The sequence below is a fragment of the Mirounga leonina genome, unplaced genomic scaffold (genome assembly GCF_011800145.1).
Source record: "Mirounga leonina isolate KUSES-001 unplaced genomic scaffold, KU_Mleo_1.0 Mir_94, whole genome shotgun sequence".
Taxonomy (NCBI): domain Eukaryota; kingdom Metazoa; phylum Chordata; class Mammalia; order Carnivora; family Phocidae; genus Mirounga; species Mirounga leonina.
This window is the reverse complement of record NW_023270855.1, coordinates 38,504,023-38,523,315: the sequence shown is the minus strand read 5'-3', so window position 1 is coordinate 38,523,315 and position 19,293 is coordinate 38,504,023. Positions and strand designations below refer to the sequence as shown.

At 40.3% G+C, this 19,293-nt stretch overlaps 1 protein-coding gene across 10 annotated transcripts in view; it reads right to left on the bottom strand.

Annotated features, from left to right (window-relative positions):
* Positions 1-19,293, bottom strand: part of PBRM1 (polybromo 1) — a 113,410-nt gene that overhangs the window by 6,634 nt on the left and 87,483 nt on the right. For 6 of the 10 annotated variants that reach the window (XM_034996797.1, XM_034996798.1, XM_034996796.1 and 3 more), the window contains 3 exons: positions 8,722-8,905; positions 7,520-7,730; positions 6,691-6,892 (listed from right to left, as the gene is read on the bottom strand). In XM_034996797.1, coding sequence (XP_034852688.1) covers positions 6,691-6,892; positions 7,520-7,730; positions 8,722-8,905 — 597 coding nt within the window. Of the gene's footprint in view, positions 1-3,150; positions 3,316-6,690; positions 6,893-7,519; positions 7,731-8,721; positions 8,906-19,293 lie in introns of all 10 variants that reach the window. The other 4 variants (XM_034996792.1, XM_034996793.1, XM_034996794.1 and 1 more) reach the window with 1 other exon arrangement.

The following is a 19,293-nucleotide window of genomic DNA, read 5'->3' as shown; positions in this document are numbered from 1 at the left end:
AATAAATACGCTGCATGTTTTCAGTTAAATAATAATAAAGAGGAGTTCCAGTAACAGCCTTCCCAAGGTCATGATTATTGCAAGCTGTTCAAACAGAGTGACCAGTTCTGTGACTGCGGTTCTAACTGATCAGCAGAAACCCCATCACTCCACTCTGCCCACACTCATATGCCTATCATGGGTATACATGAGGGGAAACTGGAATGGAGGGAAATGAGGCGCACAGCCCTGATCACAAAGCATGGTTCTCCAGCTGGGAGCGGGGCGGGGGTGGTGGTGGTGGAGAGTTTTTCAAGGCTTCCTCCTCCCTTCTAGCCCCACCACTACTGGTAAAAATGGTTCATGCTCGGGCTTGAGCTGGGGAACAGAGAAGAGCCATCACAATGGATGATGTTTCATCTTTAGATCTCAGAAAACATGTAAAATAAAGATAAAACCTAAACCCTCCCAAGCCAAACTAAGCCCAGGTCACTTGGTAGCGGGCACGCAGACCTCAGAAGGAGTGGCTGGAGAATCAGGCTCTGCTGGCATGAGAAAATGCAATTGTCACTTCTGTCTCCGAGTTCACAAAAGCCCTCACATAAACCTTCGGTTAATAGGGAACATTTTAAATGAGGTACAGAATTTCTGTGAACAGAGGCTTTTACTCCTTTATTTTCAAAGTGCATCTTCACAACACAAAATATTTTCTGCTGGCTAGGGAAGAGTTTCAAGAAACAAGTATTTTTGGCAAAAGGAGTGAAAGGGAGAAAATAATTTCAAAATGTCAAAAACTCACCTATCAAAAGACCTTTAAAGCCACATGACTTTTTTTTTAAGCAAGAAAAACAACTTGACTCTTCTGGGATTTGAAATGATCACAATAAACAGAACATAAGACTCCCCCCAAAATGCAATCATCTTTGGTCACAGCTTCTTGCACAAAGGGAGGCTTGAGGGACTGCTGCCAAAGCTCATTTTTATAAAATACTCTTTGTAGAGGGACCCTGGGAAACAGTGGAAACTCCAGATTCTAAGGATTTTACTCTTTGACTTTCCCTCAAGGATTATTTGAAAGGTACTTGTTTATAAAAGATTGTTTAGTCTTTTGAAGCTATAAAATTACTGAAAATTGTGAGATTGATTCAGCCTGCTTCATTAGTCATATCTAAGCTGACTGAAAAACTTACAATTACACAAACCAGTAAAGCAAATTTTAAATAATAATACCTCTATACCTGAAACAGGATTGAGTTTCATTTTTTAAAAATGAGAGTTCAGAAAGTAAAAACTACTTTTGTACAGACACTATCATCTTAAACATAGGAGATCCAAAGCTACCAAACTGCCTTTTAACCACACCACCAGATACAGCTTTAGGGATAAGTAGGTGGGAGTTTAAGAAAGTTAGGAGGCTTTGCTTTCAATTACAAAAGCCCATCTGAACGCAGCCTTCACAGGCTGTGGTTGAAGAAATTATTAAGAATTGAAAGACATGACACTTGTCTTCATTAAACTGTACTTTGGCACTTATTATCCCAGTCACATGTGTTCAAATGAGCTTTAATGCTTGTAAGCAAAGCTGGTCTCAGACAGCAACAAGGCTACGACTTAGGCCCTAAGCAATCTGTAAACCCATGAAAAATCACCCTCTCAGCTGCAAAGTTCCCGCTGTGGACCAAAGAACTGGTGCCTGTAGAGAATGCTTGCTTGCCCTTCACTCCCATGGCCCTTCGGAATCTGGGCAGCATATGCTTAATAATGGAGCAGGGTCTTTCTAGAAGGGGTCCCACCTCCTCACCCATTAGAGCTCGGTGATGTTATTCCCCAACAGGGAGCTAAAATGCTGCAGCTGCTGTGTTTTAATGTTTTTAGCTGTTTGAATTCATTTTGTTAATGTGTCCCTGGGCTTTTTAGTCTAGGGCACAGTGCTACAATATCACATATCAAACAGAACAGAACAGGATGTCAACGAGGGAATTCTAACTTTCAAAGTCCCCATGTTCAAGGCCTGATTTCTAAAACCCCCTGGAACCCCATTAACCAAAATGGGCCATGGAATAGAGCAGGCGATTATGAGGTTTGTTAGATCAACGTCAGTTACACTGAAAGTACTGAAAAGCCATGATTCAGATGTGCTCTGGCGAGTGCAACTGCTGAGTTCAGCGACAGTGCATTTGAGAACCTGCCATCACAAAAGGTAGGAGCGACAATGGAAAAGTTATCCTATGCTACTCTTCCTTAAAAAGCAAATACAAAAAAAGCAAAAACAAAAACAGCATCCCAATGAGCCTGCCTTGAACAACACTGTCTTGGACTCCCTGCGAAAAGAGGTCAGACCGCTTGCTTAAGAAGACACTCAGGTGGTTTGTATGGACCTCACCAGGCCTAGGGAGATCACGAAGGAGGGACCCGAGAAGTGGTCTTCAGGCTTCTCACTGGAGACAGGTCAGACAAGGATATTCGATTCAAGAATAGCCAAATTTGCTATGGCCACCAGAACCAGAGACAACACACACAAGCAAACCACATTCATCATTTTCTTTTCTTTTTTTAAAAATATGTGACTGGGATACTAACAGAAAATGCAGTTTAATGTAATTAAATAGAAAAGCATTACAGAGTGGGCACAATGAATTGAATAAGGACTTTGTATTCCACTTAGCAGTCATGCACATTAGTGACCAAGAAAGGATTTACAATTCATTGTCAAAAATCCTTTTAAATGGTCAGTCTTTTAAGGATGGCTGCAGCAGAACCAGGCCAACTGAATACTGGAATGAGACGGGAGAATCAACATCACCTGAATGCTACTTTTGTCTTTTCTCTCGGGAGTCCCTCCAGAACAGAATTCAGGGTCTGTTTATGTGTTCTGCTATAGTGCTCTACCTCAAGAGCAGTCTGGGGTGGAGAATATCGCCAGACCATGTCCACAGCCAGGCTAGAGCTGCTCCCTACCAATTCCCAGGGCTGGGCCCAGGGCCCATTTCTGGGGCAGAGGGGAGGCATTGCCCATATGGGAGAGGCGATATAAGGACGACATGGACGACTTCAAACTTTGACTCTGCCATGAGAAAAGCCTAGAGACTGTGGCCTACTCCTCATTGGAGAAAAAAAAAAATGAAGGAATTTCTTAAAGTGGAAAAAAATGGTCTTAGCTCCTGTTTTTACCTGCAACAGGTGTCAACTGCTGATTGAGCATCCCCATTGGTGTTGGTGGTGGCACCACCCCCATGAGAGCCCCCACAGGGGTGCCTGCTCGGGGAGAAGCACTCGGCTGCTGTTGCTGTGCTGCGCGCTCTCTCTCCTGCTGCTCAGCAACTTTAGCTGCCCGCTCTGTAAAGGCATTTCAGATTTTCAATTCTGTTTTTAACCCAGGAATTCAAAATACCATCCATTGCATTCAACAGGACTAGTAAAAACACAGGCAACAGTTCTGTCTCAACGGAAGGAACGGTAGATGACTAGTCTCAACACAGGAGAAGTCGGGCCGATTTCACTCGGTAACCTAGAGTCCAGCTTTCCTATCCCATCTTGAGAACTGGTCTGCAAAGATTTCAAGAATGTTAAGACTGCAACACACATTCAGAAAGCACAGGTTTTATTTAAACACGTCACCAGCGTAACCAACGTGGTTAATCTCACAAGGCACCCTGAAGATGAGAAGCGCTACCATTATTCTAGTATTAATAGCATTACAAATTATTTATAATTTCAACATGAAGCAATTCCATGGCCCATTATAATTTTTGGCACAATTGTTACTTACACTACTTTCCTCATTTCTTGCACCCAATTTTACTATGATTTGAGGACTCCTGTCATTAGTGTCATGGGGTTTAGCAGCTGAAGAAAATTAACTCTGTAAGGGAAAAGTAGCTTACTGCTTCCTCCACGAGGTTTTAGGGAAAATAAACACTACTTCCTACACCCTAATGAAGCCAAGAGGTCATGTTTAATAAACCCCAAGGGAAAAAAAATGTATGATACTCTAGGCTACAGTCATTCAAAGCAGGGAATATGTATACACATATGAAGCAATGGATATGTACTGACAGAACCAGGTTTCCTGAAGCTGAGCAGTTCAATACTGACCATAAATCATCCTAAATCAGCAAAAGTTCCAAGAATTCACTCTGATTTCATCCAAAATGCAAGAGGAGCATTTGCTTGTGCCAGTTCTGGGCTGTGGAACACACCTTGCTACACCCCTTACCCCGCTGAGCTGCTCTGCCCTGCAACTCCATAGCCAGTAGTCCCCAGCGATCCCATTCCCAGTCTTTTTGGGAGCTAGCAGCCTGGACCCTTACTAGAAAACACTAGAAATGTGTATTCCCCAAATTCCCACAATACAGGGCTTATTTTGCTTCACCATTCATGAATAGGAAAGCCTCCTCACTCCTCAAAAGGGGCAAACTGAGGCTGGGAGACAGGTAGTGACTTGTCCAAGGCTACAGAGAGAACCAGCAACATGTGGCCCTGACTCATGATAGCACATTCCACTGCCACACATTAACCTTCCAACATGGAATTCAAAAGACTACTGTTGGCTGATCTGAGGAGTGGAAAATAGTTCGAGATCCCATGGCTTTAAAGAGAATCAAGAAGCAACAGCTCGAGTCCTCCGTTAGTGTATAAGAATGTGAAAGTCAAGCAAGTCAAAGCTTCCTAGGCTGCAACAGAGTTGCCTAGATAGGCTAGTCATCACTCACTAACACCGTCCCAGTTTATAGATCCTCTGTACAATGAGTGTGAGGGACAAAGGCCATTTGAACAACCCATTTCCTCTGCTAGCAGTAAAAAAAAAACATTGAATGACCTAGACCCCCACATTAAATTCTAGTATTTTCATTACACAAATGACAGTAAAATGGGAGAGCAAAAAAAAAAAAAGTTGAAAAAAGAAAAATGCAGATCTGTGCATCAGATATTGGACTGGCTATGTGTTGGCTCTTTCCGGGAAGAGCCCAACGGGCTGTGCTGGAATAGAGAATTGTTAAATGAAGCCAGCCAAACTCCAAACTTTGGGTTTTGAATTCAAACCCAAATTGGGTTTTGGTCAAAACAACAAAAGGCAGACACTGCTGAGTCATACACAACTCATCTCACTCAATTTTCCCTGAATTTCACACTCTCCTTGGAATTTGGGAGACTTCCCTAGAAGCCATCATTTCTCCCTCTCTTCAGCCCTGCTTCAGGGTTTTTACTTTTACACTACATCCAGACACATTTGTCTTTCTTGTTCACATTCTAAAAAACCAGCCACATTTGCTCTAGACTGGGCTTTACACCCATGTGAGCTACATTTCCAATCCTCTTCCAATGGAGTGATATATTTGGTCTTAACTTTAAGGTCAGAAATACCAAAGCTCTACATATTTCGAGGTTTCCCCCCGCCAAAGTTTGAGGTTCTTATGGAACTGACTAGGGTTTCTTAAAGAGTGTTCTGCAAATTATTTGTTCTTTACGACATTAAAAGGTATTATATGAATACTTGGTCAAGTTCCAGAAAATGCCAGTTGAAAAAAAACAGGTGTTTACTGTAGGTCTTAAAGATTTTAATATGGGAATATGCACTGTAAGTTTCTAAGAGTCAAAGTGTCTAGAGTACTTTTCAAACTGGTTTTGCCACACAGGTTTTTCTGGCTGAACATCTTGTAGGATTAGGATTCTGCAGAAAATCTTTGGGGAGGTCTGTCAGTTAATTTTATAATTATCAATCAATTGATATAAATGAAAGGAGTAAAATCTTTTTTTTTTTTTTAATTTCTTTGGAAACACCATAAACTTCAATAAAGGAGGCAGCCTTAATAATTAATTTCTTTATGTTTACTGGAAAATAACGGATTTAGACCTGGCCAAGATAAGTAATGGTTGACCACAGTGGTGAACCACTGAGAGACAGTTCTAAACTGGCAAAATGAACCATTATATACAATCCCAAATGGAGAAATATAGCTCCAAAGGCAAGAGTCCTGCCTAAGCTAATGTTCATTATTCATTTATTAAAGGTATGCCTGACATTAAAAACAAAACAAAACAAAAAAAACCCAAATCTCTCTCACGTACTTGTCCCTAAAGGCTAAGAACCACCAAATCTTTAAACGATAGCTCATGGCCCAAAACGATTTAATTATAGAGTAAAAGGAAAATAAAGGCGATTGAGCTTTATCAGAGACTTCAAGTGCCTTAAAAGTAGCTATGAATGCAGACATTCATATGAATGCAGGACTGGCCTAGGAAACCAAGCGCTTTCAGCCAAGCCTCAGCCTGGAGCTTAAACATGTGGCTTATCAAGAGCCACAATCGATCCTGATTTTGAAAGCCCCCTTTCAGATGAATTTTAACCAAAATTCTAATTTAACATCTTTGTACAATCATTCCCCAGCTCAACACATGTGTGCTTACAGGACTCAATGAAAGAAGAAACCATGCAATTTTTAATAGCAAAATATTGGAGAAATTTTGGGGGAAAAAGAAAAAACAAAACAAAACCCCACCAGGATCAAAGGCCAAGTCAGGGGCACTGCTTACTCAGTAGGACAAGGCTGGCATTTAAACTGCTGGATGGGAGCATTTGAGACAGTCCCCAACACAAAGTTCATGTGCAAGTGGTAAGAACAAGAGAGTAAAACCTGTCTACGCACGTGCATTCCTGAAAACACCCCCTTGCTTAGAAAGCTGAGACAGTTGCGCCTAGTCTCTATTTACCTTCATATTCTGCTTTCTTGGCTGTCTCAAGGTTTCTCCATTCTGTCCCCACCAGTCGGCTGAGCTCCCCAAAAGAGTAGTCTGGATGCTGGGCCTTAATCACAGCTCTCATCTCACTGCTGAACAGGATGTAGCCGCTCATGTTGATTTTCCGTTTGGAGCCTTCCTTCTTTGCACTGCCTTTGGCTGACTTTGGGGTAGACTGTAAGACAGAAAGCTCTTATAGCGCATCAGACATTGCATCTGGTTAACTGCTCAGGGTTTCTGGAAGCCAGGAACATGTGATTCAATAGTTACTATTTTGCAGACACGTTTAATTTATAGCTGGCCATTTCCTTGGTCAAAAGAGTTCTTCCTTGCTGCTTACCATATAAGAAATAAATGAAAGTTTCACTGAATTCCATGACTATAATCTGTAATGGTGACCTCACAATTATGTCTTGGGAAAATTCTGAATGAGAAAAAAATACAAACAGAGATCACCTCCACCCAGATGAGGGTTTACAGGAGGAGAGACGGGAAAGATATGGAGAGTAAAAGCTACAGTAACAGGGTGACGCCACTCCTCACTGCTCTCCTTTAACATAAGGCAGGGAGAGCTTTCTAACTAAACGTGCCATTAAAAACAGTTATCTATGCACATTTTAAAAAGATATGAAATTTAAAATGCTTAGTGTCGTCAAGAAAGAAAAAAAAAATCTATTTCTTTCTGTAGAATTCCAGGCTGAAGCTCACATATGTGGGGGCTGGATGTCTCCTTCCCTTGGCTTGAGTGGGTTATGAACCAAAGCTGAGAATAAGAGAAGTAACAGGAACTTGTCACCGTCACCTGTGGGGGTGTGTAGGGCATGAGATCCAGCTCACTGGCCAGGGGGGTCTGAAGTTGAGGTAGAGAAGGAGGCTCAATGACCTCACTATCCTCTTCTCCCATCTCTTCAATATCATCATCTCCACCTTCTAACTCAGCAAATTTAGCTTCTAGCAACTGGATCTTCTTTTCCAACAAAGGTGAGGGCTCTTTCTGAGGAACAATTGGTTTTCTGAAAGAAGTGATTAAATAAGTAAGTAAGTAAGTAAGTAAATAAATAAATAAATAAATAAAATCACCAAACACCACTCCAGGATTGATCAGAAAGCAATGCTCTGCCTTAATATTTAGAAAAGACTTCCTGGGGCACCTGGGTGGCTCAGTCGGTTAAGCGTCCAACTCTTGGCTTTGGCTGGGATCGAGCCCTATGTTGGGCTTTGAGCTCAGTGCAGAGTCTGCTTGTCCCTCTCCTTCTGCTCCTCCCTCCGTTCTCTCTCTCTCAAATAGGTAAATTAAAAAAAGAAAAAAAAGACTTCCTGCAATCTCAATGTATACTCTAAATCAGCAAAGGAAAGAACTTAAATGTATATTTATAAAGTCACACGTACTTATGGATGTTTGTTTTTATTTTTATTTTTATTTATTTTTATTTTTATTATTTTTTTAAGATTTTATTTATTTATTCATGAGAGACAGAGACAGAGAGAGAGAGGCAGAGGGAGAAGCAGGCTCCCAAGGAGCAGGAAGCCCGATGCGGGACTCAATCCCAGGACCCTGAGACCATGACCTGAGCCGAAGGCAGACGCCCAACCATCTGAGCCACCCAGGCGCCCTGGATGTTTGTTTTTAAAGGATGGTGCTGAATACCTACAAAAGTACTGGGTCCAAAGTTGGGATCTAGTTGCCCATATAATACAGTGAAAAGAATTTTCGTACTGTGGAACTAGGCAATCTTTTAATAGATAGGCTATAAACCAGAACCAAGGAATTTTGCCTCCATATTATAATTACTGGAGTCTACGTCAAGGGCAGTTACCACATCTCAGCAGATTACGAAGATTTTCCTTTAATTTTTAGCTGAATTAATATTTTCTATTTGAAATGTATACTGCTCTAGTTTGAGACTTAATAAAAACAAAAAACCACCATGGTCTACACTATTTTGATATCAGTTTTCCTATTAAGGGCTGAAGTGCTCTTTCCTCCTGTTTTTCAAATTTTACCTGAAGTAATAAATCTCATCATCTACCACTTTCGCAGAGAGTGAAAACCTCTTCAGTCCCTTGAATTTCTTCATCTGTTTGTCACTCTCGTTGTAGCGGCTCTCACAAAGCAGAATGTCATTTTCTGGTATTTCAGTTGGTCTGCAGGAGAGGAAGTCCTTGAATGACAACACAGCGCACTTTCCTGAAAGACAAATTGGAGGGAAATTAAAGGAGTAAATTGTGGCCGCAGCTAACAATTATTTTAAATTTTTATTATTTTTGAATGAATACATTCACATGATTCAAAAGTCAGATTTAAAAGGTATACACAAGCATAAGGATAAGGTGTGCAAATCAACAATTAAAAGTCTAGATAAAAATCCACACAACTGGGTTTTTACAAGCAATGGATTTTTGACAAGGGTGCCAAGACAATTTGATGGGGGAAAAAGGGTCTCTTTAACAGACAGTGCTGGGACAAGTGAATTTCCACATGCAAAAGAATGGAGTTGGAATCCTACCTCACACCGTATACAAAATGCAACTCAAAATGGATCAAAAACCCAAACGTAAGAGCTATAACTATAAAACCCTTAGAAGAAAACTTAGGTGTAAATCTTTATGACCTTCTATTAAGCAGTGGTTCCACAGATGTGACATCAAAATCACAAGCATTCAAATAAAATAAACTGGACTTCACCGAAATGAAAAACTTTTGTGCTTCAAAGCCCACTTTCAAGAAAGAGAATCGGCAACCCACAGAAGAAATATGTGTAAATCATATCTGTGGTAAAAGTCTGGTATCCAGAACATACAAAGAACTCCAATAGCTCAACAATAACCAGACAACCCAATTATAAAACAAACAAAGGATCTGAATAGACATTTCCCCAAAGAAGACATACAAAGGGACAAGAAGCACATGAAAAAATGCTAAACATCATTAACTGTTAGGGAAATGCAAACTGAACCACAATGAGATACCAGTTCACACCCATTAGGATGGCTATTATATTAAAAAAATAAACCAGAAAATAACAAGTGTGGACAAGGATGTGGAGAAATTGGAACCTTTATACATTGCTGGTGGGAATGTAAAATACTATAACTGCTATGGAAAACAGTTTGGCAGTTTCTCAAAAAGTTAAACAGATTGCTATATAATCCAGCAATTCTACCTCTAGGTAAATAACTAAAAGAACTGAAAATAGGAACTCAATTAGACACTTGCACACCAATGCTCATAGCAACATTATTCACAACAGTCAAACGGCAGAAACCACCCAAATGGCCATCAACAGACGACTGAATAAACAAAATGTTATATATACATATAATGGAATATTACTCAGCTTTAAAAGGGAATAAAATTCTGATACATGCTACACCCTGGATGAACCTTGAGAAGATTATGCTAAAGTGAAATAAGCTAGACACAAAAGGACAAATACCACATGATTTCACTTATATGAGTTACCTAGAATAGGCAAAATTCAGAGACAGAAAGCAGGACAGATATTACCAGGGGAGAAATGGGTAGTTTCTGCTTGTTGGGCACAGAGTTTCTATTTGGAAGATGAAAAATTCTAGAAATGAGTAGTGGTGATGGCTGCACAACATTGTCAAGAGACTTAGCATCACTGAATTGTACACTTACAAATGGTTAAAATGCTGCATCCTATATTATGTATTTAACACTAAAAAATGGTAGAATATCAGTTACACTGTTTTACACCTAAATTTTGTTGTAAAATAATATATCTTAAGAGGATCACTGCTGGTATTAACATACTGTATTTATTGAAACTAGTTCCCTATTGATGGGTATTTAGGTTGTTTCCAATTTTTTGCTCTCCCATTCAAACAAAACTGCTGATATAAGCAATTTAAGACATCTATCAATTTGCATACGTGTGAGTCTATTTGAGGTATAAATTTCTAGAAGTATAAAAGCTGGGTCAAGAGACCGTACACTTTAATTTTTATTATAGGTATAAACAAATTATCTTCCACAGAGGTCATGTTCATTCATGAATCCGCCACAAAGCAGGTAAATGCCACTTCCCTACGTTCTTGTCAACCAGTAACATCGGAATCTTCAACAATTTGGTAATTTAAAAAAAGAAAAAGAACATCTGGGTACTTTTAACTTGTATCTCTTTATTTTTTATTTTTTTTAAAGATTTTATTTATTTGACAGAGAGAGATACAGCGAGAGAGGGAACACAAGCAGCGGGAGTGGGAGAGGGAGAAGCAGACTTCCCATGGAGCAGGGAGCCTGACGCAGGGCTCGATCCCAGGACCCTGGGATCATGACCTGAGCTGAAAGCAGACGCTTAACGACTGAGCCACCCAGGCGCCCCTAACTTGTATCTCTTTAATGGCTAAAGTCAGGCATATTTTCATTTAAGAACCACTAGTAACTTCTGTCTGCTTACCCTTTGCCTATTTTTCTGTTCGATATCGATCTTTTCTAATTGCTTTATATAAGCTCTTCATATATGAAGGAAATGTGATCTATGATATACATTGCAAATATTTTCCCAAAGTTGTCATATATCTTTGTTTCTGCCAGTTTTGGTTATGCAAACATTTTCAACTTTTACACAGTCCAATGTATCTTTTTCTGTATGAGTTCTAGGTTTTATGTCAAAGTTTATCAAAACTTCTTTCCCATCATTTCTTTTGGTATCTTTGCGGTTTCATTTTATGTTCATTTAAATCTGTAACTTACCTGGGAATTTATTCTGAAGTTGATGTGAGGGACGACTACAATTTTTTTTCCAAATGTCTATGCTGTTTCCAAATACCTCTTTAGAGAAAAATCCATCTTTTCCCACTTATCTGGGATGCTACCTTTATCATAAATTAGTTTATACTTGGGTCTACTGCTAAACTTTCTATTCTAGTCAAATAATCTGTTTACTGATATATCATATAAATAATTTTAATTATTTTTAAAAATAAATTTATTTAAAGTAGGCTCCATGCCCAATGTGGGGCTTGAACTCACGACCCTGAGATCAAGAGTCCCATACTCTACTGATTGAGCTGGCCAGGCACCCCAAATAATTTGAATTATTATGAAGTTACAATGTTTTAATATCTGGTAAGGACAGGCCCTCACCCCCGACTATGCTTTTCAGAATTTTCCTGATTTTTGTTTCTCTTTGACGTTATTTAAAAAATCAGTTTAAGTTCCAACTTCCTCACAAGAAAATTCCCATTGGTACATCTCGTAGGATCACATTAAAGATTAACTTAGGGAGAATGAAAACTCTATGATGTTGAGACTTATTATTCAAATACACAGTATGTTTTTCAATTTGTTCAAGCATTCCTTTTTAAATGCATTAAGAGTGGGACACCTAGGTAGCTCAGTCTGTTAGGTGTCTGCCTTCGGCTTGTGTCACAATCCCAGGGTCCTGGAATCGAGTCCCACATCGGGCTCCTTGCTCGGCAGGAAGCCTGCTTTTCCCTCTCCCTCTGCCTGCCCCTCCCCCTGCTTGTGCTCTCTCTTTCCCTCTGACAAATAAATAAATAAAAATCTTAAAACAAAAACACAAATGCTTTAGGGCGCCTGGGTGGCTCAGTTGGTTAAGCGACTGCCTTCGGCTCAGGTCATGATCCTTGAGTCCCTGGATCGAGTCCCGCATCGGGCTCCCTGCTCGGTGAGGAGCCTGCTTCTCCCTCTAACCCTCCCCCCTCTCATGTACTCTCTCTCATTCTTGCTCTCTCAAATAAATAAATAAATCTTCAAAAAAAACCACAAATGCTTTAAAGCAGCATTTAAAAACTTTATTTACACAGATGGGGCACATATCTTCTTAAATTTATCCCAAGGTATTTTATCTTTTTATTACTATTATTGAATTTTTTTAAAGTGCTATTTATTTAAGCAATCTCTACACCCAATGTGGGGCTCAAACTCACAACCCCAAGATCAAGAGTCAGATATTCTACTGACTGAGCCAGCCAGGCGCCCCTATTATTCAATCTCTTAAGGCAGTTGCTTTGTTATCCATGTTGTACTCAACCATCTTTTTTTTTTTTTTTTTAAAGATTCTATTTATTTATTTGACAGAGAGAGAGACAGTGAGAGAGGAAACACAAGCAGGGGGAGTGGGAGAGGGAGAAGCAGGCTTCCTGCCGAGCAGGGAGCCTGATGTGGGGCTCGATCCCAGGAGCCTGGGATCATGACCTGAGCCGAAGGCAGACACTTAACGACTGAGCCACTCAGGCGCCCCTGTACTCAACCATCTTACTTCTCTTATTGTGTGAAGTAATTCCTAGTTAATCCTCCTGAATTATCACATCCTTAATTTCCTCAGTGTAGATTTTGTTTCTTATCTCTAACTATGGTGACTAGTACTTATTTCTAACTATGCTCACTAGTACTTCCACAACATGGTTAAATAAGAGTGATACGGACACCCCTTATTTTGCACTCCTTAACAGGAGTGTTCATAGTTGATAATTTATTAAACATTTACATGCAAAACACCTAAAACATGTAAAAACAGGTCAGAAACATTTCAGAAGCTTAAAATAGCTGTAATTACTATCATTGCCTTAGATTTACACACAAGCACTTGACTTACACAATCCAAAGGCTTTTCAATTCAGAGAAGGCATAGTTATCAATTTCCATAATTCACAGAATGAAAAACAGAGATTTGGAAAGGGTAAAAATTATGCTCACAGCTAAAGAGTAAAACTGACTTAGTAGCCCTGGCATGGTTGTGGGCTCTGTGTGTCCTGACCTGGGGTTCCTACCAGGCCCTCACAAGACATGGAAAAGATAAAAGCTCAGGAAGCTTTTATTTAATAAAGCATACAAAATTAATAAAAACCTGCTGGACTCTGACTGGAACCATAATGAACTGATACATCAAATAGGGAGAAAAGTGACTTCTTTAAAATACCGAGTCTTCCAGCTATAAACATAATGAATCACTTCATTTATTTAGGTCTTCTTTAATGCCTTTCAATCATTTTCTCATAGGGTTTTTTTGTTTTTTTCCTAAGTAGGCGCCATGCCCAGTGTGGAGCCCAATGTGGGGCTTGAACCCATGACTCTGAAATCAAGATCTGAGCTGAGATCAAGAGTTAGACGCTTAACCGACTGAGCCATTCAGGCGCCCCAACTCACACAGTTTTTTGGTGTGTGTGTGTGTGTAGGAGTCTTTTACATTTTTTTTAAAGATTTATTCCTAGGTATTTAATGTAAATGGCATGTTTTTAAAATTCAACTTTCTAATTGCTCTTTGATGATAAACAAACATATAATCTTGATATTTCCATTTATTAATTCTAATAGCTTATCCAAATACCTTTTGGATTTTATATGTACCTAATAATGTCTTCGCAAAACCTGATCTTTTTATTTTTCCTTTCTAATCTTTAAAAGCCTTTTATTCTGGAGGGGCAGCTGCGTGGCTCACTCAGTTGAACGGCCGACTCTTGATCTTGGCTCAGGTCATGATCTTGGGGTCCTGGGATGGAGTCCCGTGTTGGGCTCCACGCTCAGCAGGGAGTCTGCTTGAGATTCTCTCTCTCCCTCTCCCCCTTCCCCTGCTCATGCTCACTCTAAAATAAATAAATAAAATCTTAAAAAAAAATAAAAAAAAAAGCCTTTTTATTCTGGAGTACCTGGTGGCTCAGTCGGTTGAGCATTGGACTCTTGATTTCTGCTCGGGTCATGGTCTCGGGGTCGTTGGGCTCCTTGCTCAGCGGGGAGTCTGCTGGAGATTTTCTCTTTCCATCTTCTTCTGTCTCCTCCCCCCACCCCATGCACTCTCTAATAAATAAATCCTTATTTTTTAAAAAAAACACTTTGAGAAAGAGAGAGAACGAGGATGGGGAGGGGCAGAGGGAGAGTGAGAAGCAAACTCTCCACTGGGCAGAGAGCCTGACATGGGGCTCGATCCCAGGGTCCTGGGATCATTACCTGAGACAAAGGCAGACGCTTAACCAACCGACTGAGCCACCCAGGCGCCCCTAAAATAAATAAATCTTTAAAAAAAATAAATAAAAGCCTTTTATTCTTCCCTTACTAAGAATAGTTTTTCAATTAATACAGCATTTAAAAAAATCTATTATGAAGAAAACAGAACGAGCAAATAAATTGGGAATTGGCATGTTTCAGGAGCTCAGGTTCCTGGGAATTTTATGATCCAAGTGCCTAAGGATGGAGGCAGTTTCTGTCATATGTGGCCCTGTTCATTCCCAAAAGCAACTTCTCCGTGGCTGTTTGATTATATAGGTTACCGAAGGCAATGAACAAAAAGCATATGTATAACAGCAAAACAGGACTGTCTCCTAAGTGAAGTATGCCCCCATCAGGTCTGTATTACAGAAGATGAAAATGTTTTACCTCAGCTAATTACCTTTAAAACTTTTGTTTCAGGGAGACAAAGATGAGATTTATATTCAACACTGTGTATAGTTAACACAATAAAATTATAAATCTTCTAAAGCTTAAACACTTTAAATTATTACTCTCTACAGAAACAAATTAATTAAAAAAAAAAATCTGCCTCCCTGCATTTGAAATTCAATATAAAACATAACAAAAACACTTTTTCTTCCTCAGGGGGTGGATACTGAAACGCACAAGCTGGGCTAAAATCCCATTTTGTGACCACTAGAGGCATTTCCTTTTGGGGTTTATCTCAAGATGAAGTAACCATGCATCTCACTGTATGGCTGGTGTCCTGCTTAATAATACTGGCACCTCTTTTTCACTCTCAAAAGTGTTCCAGCTGGCTGTAAACCAACAATCTAAACACCAGTACAGAAGCAGAAGCGAGAAGACCTAGGTTTTAGTTTTGGTCCAATGTATTAGACATTAACTTCACTTTTCTGAGAATGACAGCATCTTTTGTACAGGGTCACGGTGAAAAATAAACGAGATCCTGGATATGTAGTTTATAAACTACAGAGTGCAACACATTCTCAAAGGTATCTATAAAAAGGAATTACTCCAAATGATGTCGGTGAAAACGGTGAAGTAGGGAGAGCCAAGAGCCGTGCTCTCACAGAAACAATGAGAAAAGCCAGCAGAAACTGTCAGAATCAACATTACTGGAACTCTGGAAAACAGCCAAACAACTACGTGAATGCTTAATCAAGAAAAAAGTGACTGCAAGTGGGCAGGTGAGCTTTGTGGCATTTTAACTTACCCTTGGCCCACCCCCCCTCACCCCCCTCTGGCTCAGCAGCAGTCAGGAAGATGAAAGCCCGCACTCCTGGTGGGAGTTTCTGGTGCTGGAGGGAGCAGACCAGCCCTTGTTCTCAAAGAATTTGGTTGCCTGTTTTGACCAACATGGCTGGCTTCCTCAGGGACGAACGCGAAGGGTTTGCCTTTATTCCACCTAACTTGGAATCTCATGATGGCAGAAAAGTGGCTATGGTACTTCTGCTGAAAACACCTGAAGGCAAATGAACCAGATGGTGCCAGCTGGGACAAAGGTTATCAGTTGGGGCAAACAGTACAAATATGAAAAAGCCTGGCAGAAAAAGCTGGGCAGTGAGATACTTTGGGGAGTAAGAGTTTTGGAAAGCTTCCACATATCCTGGGGAATCTAGAAAGCCAGGCACATGCCATGGGCAGGACGCATGCTCAGAAAAGACCTGAAAGCCCTAAACTCTCACCTCTGGCTGATTGTCAAGCCCTGTGCAAACAGGAAGCAAAGGAAAAGGCAGAGTTGTAAACTTCAGGCTGAGTGATGAAAGTGTGTTCCAACACAGACAGAGCCTCGAGCTGCAGAGACCGGGAAAAATTTTTTTTTTTTGATCCAAGTATTTAAGAAAATCTCTATTAAATCAGTAGCTGACCACTAAGCTAACAGATCAGAGACTTCAGTGACCACACACAACAGCAAACAGTTTATTTTTAAATTTTATTTATTTATTTATTTGACAGAGAGAGAGACACAGTGAGAGAGGGAACACAAACAGGGGGAGTGGGGGAGGGAGAAACAGGCTTCCTGCTGAGCAGGGAGCCCGATGTGGGACTTGATCCCAGGACGCTGGGATCATGATCTGAACTGAAGGCAGATGCTTAACGACTGAGCCACCCAGACGCCCCAGCAAACACAGTTTAAAAAACTAGTTTAGAAAAGTCATTAAATGAGCAACTATGACCCCCCCAGTAAGCTATAACAATAAAGCCTGAGGAAAGGGGAGAATCCAATTTCCAGAGGTATCACATTATGATATTCAAAATACCCAGTTTTCATAAAAAATTATGAGGCCATGCAAAGAAACAGGAAAGTATGGCCCACTCATAGGATAAAAAGAAATGAACAGAAACCATCCCAGGGAAAGCCCAGACACTGGACCTATGAGACAAACACTTTACATCAACTGTCTTAAATATGCTCAGAGAGCTAAAGCAAACCATGGACAAACAACTAAAGGAAATCAGAATGCTGACTCACCAAACAGAGATTATCAAGAATGAGACAAGAACTGGAAAGCCTAAATAGAAATGCTGGAGCTGAAGGGTGCATGGGTGGCTCAGTAGGTTAAGCATCTGCCTTCAGCTCAGGTCATGATCCCAGAGACCTGGGGTTGAGCCACCATCAGGCTCCCTGCTCAGCAGGGAGTCTGCTTCTACCTCTCCCTCTGCCCCTCCCCCCCCATGCTTGTGTGCACTCTCTCTCTCTCAGATGAATAAAATCTTAAAAAGAAAAAGAAAAAAAAAAAACGCTGGAGCTGAAAAGTATAACAGCTAAAATGAAAATCTTCATTAGAAGATTTGAACAGGCAGAAGAACCTGTGAACTCCAAGACAAGCCAACTGAAATGATCAGTCTGAGGAACAGAAAGAAGAAAGAAGAAAGAAACACGAGCAGTCTGTGAAAACTGTGACACACCATTAAGCACACCAACATAGGCCTAACGGGACTCTCAGATGGAGGAGAGAAAGGAGAAGAAAGAATATGTGAAGACAAAAAACTCCCTAAATTTGATGGAAGGCATGACAGAAAAAACTGTCAATGGAGAATTCTATATATAGCAAATGTACCCTTCAAAAAGAGAGGAATCAAGACACTTCTAGATAAACAAAAGACAAGAGAGTCTGTTGTTAGTTGACCTGTTCTACAAGAAATACTAAAGGGAGTCCTTCAGGCTGAAATGAAAGGACATCAGATAATGATGTGAAGCCATATAAAGAAATCAAAAAACACCAATAAAGGTAACCACATATGTAAATATAAAAGCCAATATTGTATTTCCAGTTTCTAATTCTCCTTTTTTCCCTCCTATATGATTTTAAAGACAAATGCATAAAGCGATAATTAGAAATTCATGTCAGTGGGGGCACACACAGTATAAAGATATGATTTCTGACAATAACACAAAGGGGGAGGGATGGTGCTCTAGAGGAGCAGAGTTTAATATACGATATAAGCTAAGACAGGGTGCCTGAGTGGCTCAGTTGGTTGAGTGATTGCCTTTGACTCAGGTCATGATCCTGGAGTCCCAGGATCAAGTCCCGCATCGGGCTCCCTGCTCAGCAGGGAGTCTGCTTCTCCCTCTGGCCCTCCCCCGTCTCATGCTCTCTCTCAAATAAATAAATAAAATCTTAAAAAAAAAAAAAAAAAAAAGCAGCAGCTAAGGCAGTATTGATTCAAACTAGACTGCGACAAATTTAAGATGTAATTCCCAGGGTAACCACTAAGAAAAAAAGCAGTAAATGATATGGTCACCCTAACAAAGGAGACTTCAGTCTCACCTTTGCTATACTCCCTTTGAGTCTTGTGGCTGGGTTTACCCTAGGGATTAAGGCTTTAGGGCACTTCTTTAGTCTGGATCATGAGTTAAAAGGAAGATAGTCTCTGCTGCAGAAACTTAAGAAGGATTTAATAACCTCACGAGCCTTTGCTCCCTCTCCCCAGGGTGCACCACGTTATAAAGAGGAAAACGTGTTGAACTATCAGCCATTCAGAGAGAGACATGAGAGAGGTAACACATTTACCGTATCTAATTCTGAAAAAATTCAAAGCACCAAAACAATGTAGGTAAACTTAGTGATTAAATAAAGTCTAAGTGTAAAATACTTATTTCCTCTTGGCCATAAGCATGGTGGCTGCTTCTTTATAACCATGTGTAATCATTATAAAGCTTGTACCTAGTAACCTTTTGGAAAACTATTCCAAAAGATGGGAAGAGTAGCTGGTTTGCAAGTAAGTTGTAGCACTAATTCAGGGCAAGAAGAAACACAACAGCTGAAAACAATGACAGTCTGTGATGCATATAACTACATTTGAGAAGCAGAGTGCATGTGAACACTCAGGAGGATGACTGAATAGAAACCATAACATGAGCCCTGCACATTTCTGGATCAGGGACAATAACATTACTAGGGTTAAGAGTCCAAAGGAAACCGTAGAAGTCTTTTAACTCCTCCCCCTGCTTCCTACCTTATTCTTACATATTCTCCATTCTCCAGCCACAGTGATTCCTCCAGTGCATATGCTGGCTCACACCACCTCTCTACTCATAACCAGGACTTCCTATCTGCTCCAAACTCAATCTCAGCACAGTCTAGTAGACCTACTGTGACTGTTTGCCCAGCCAC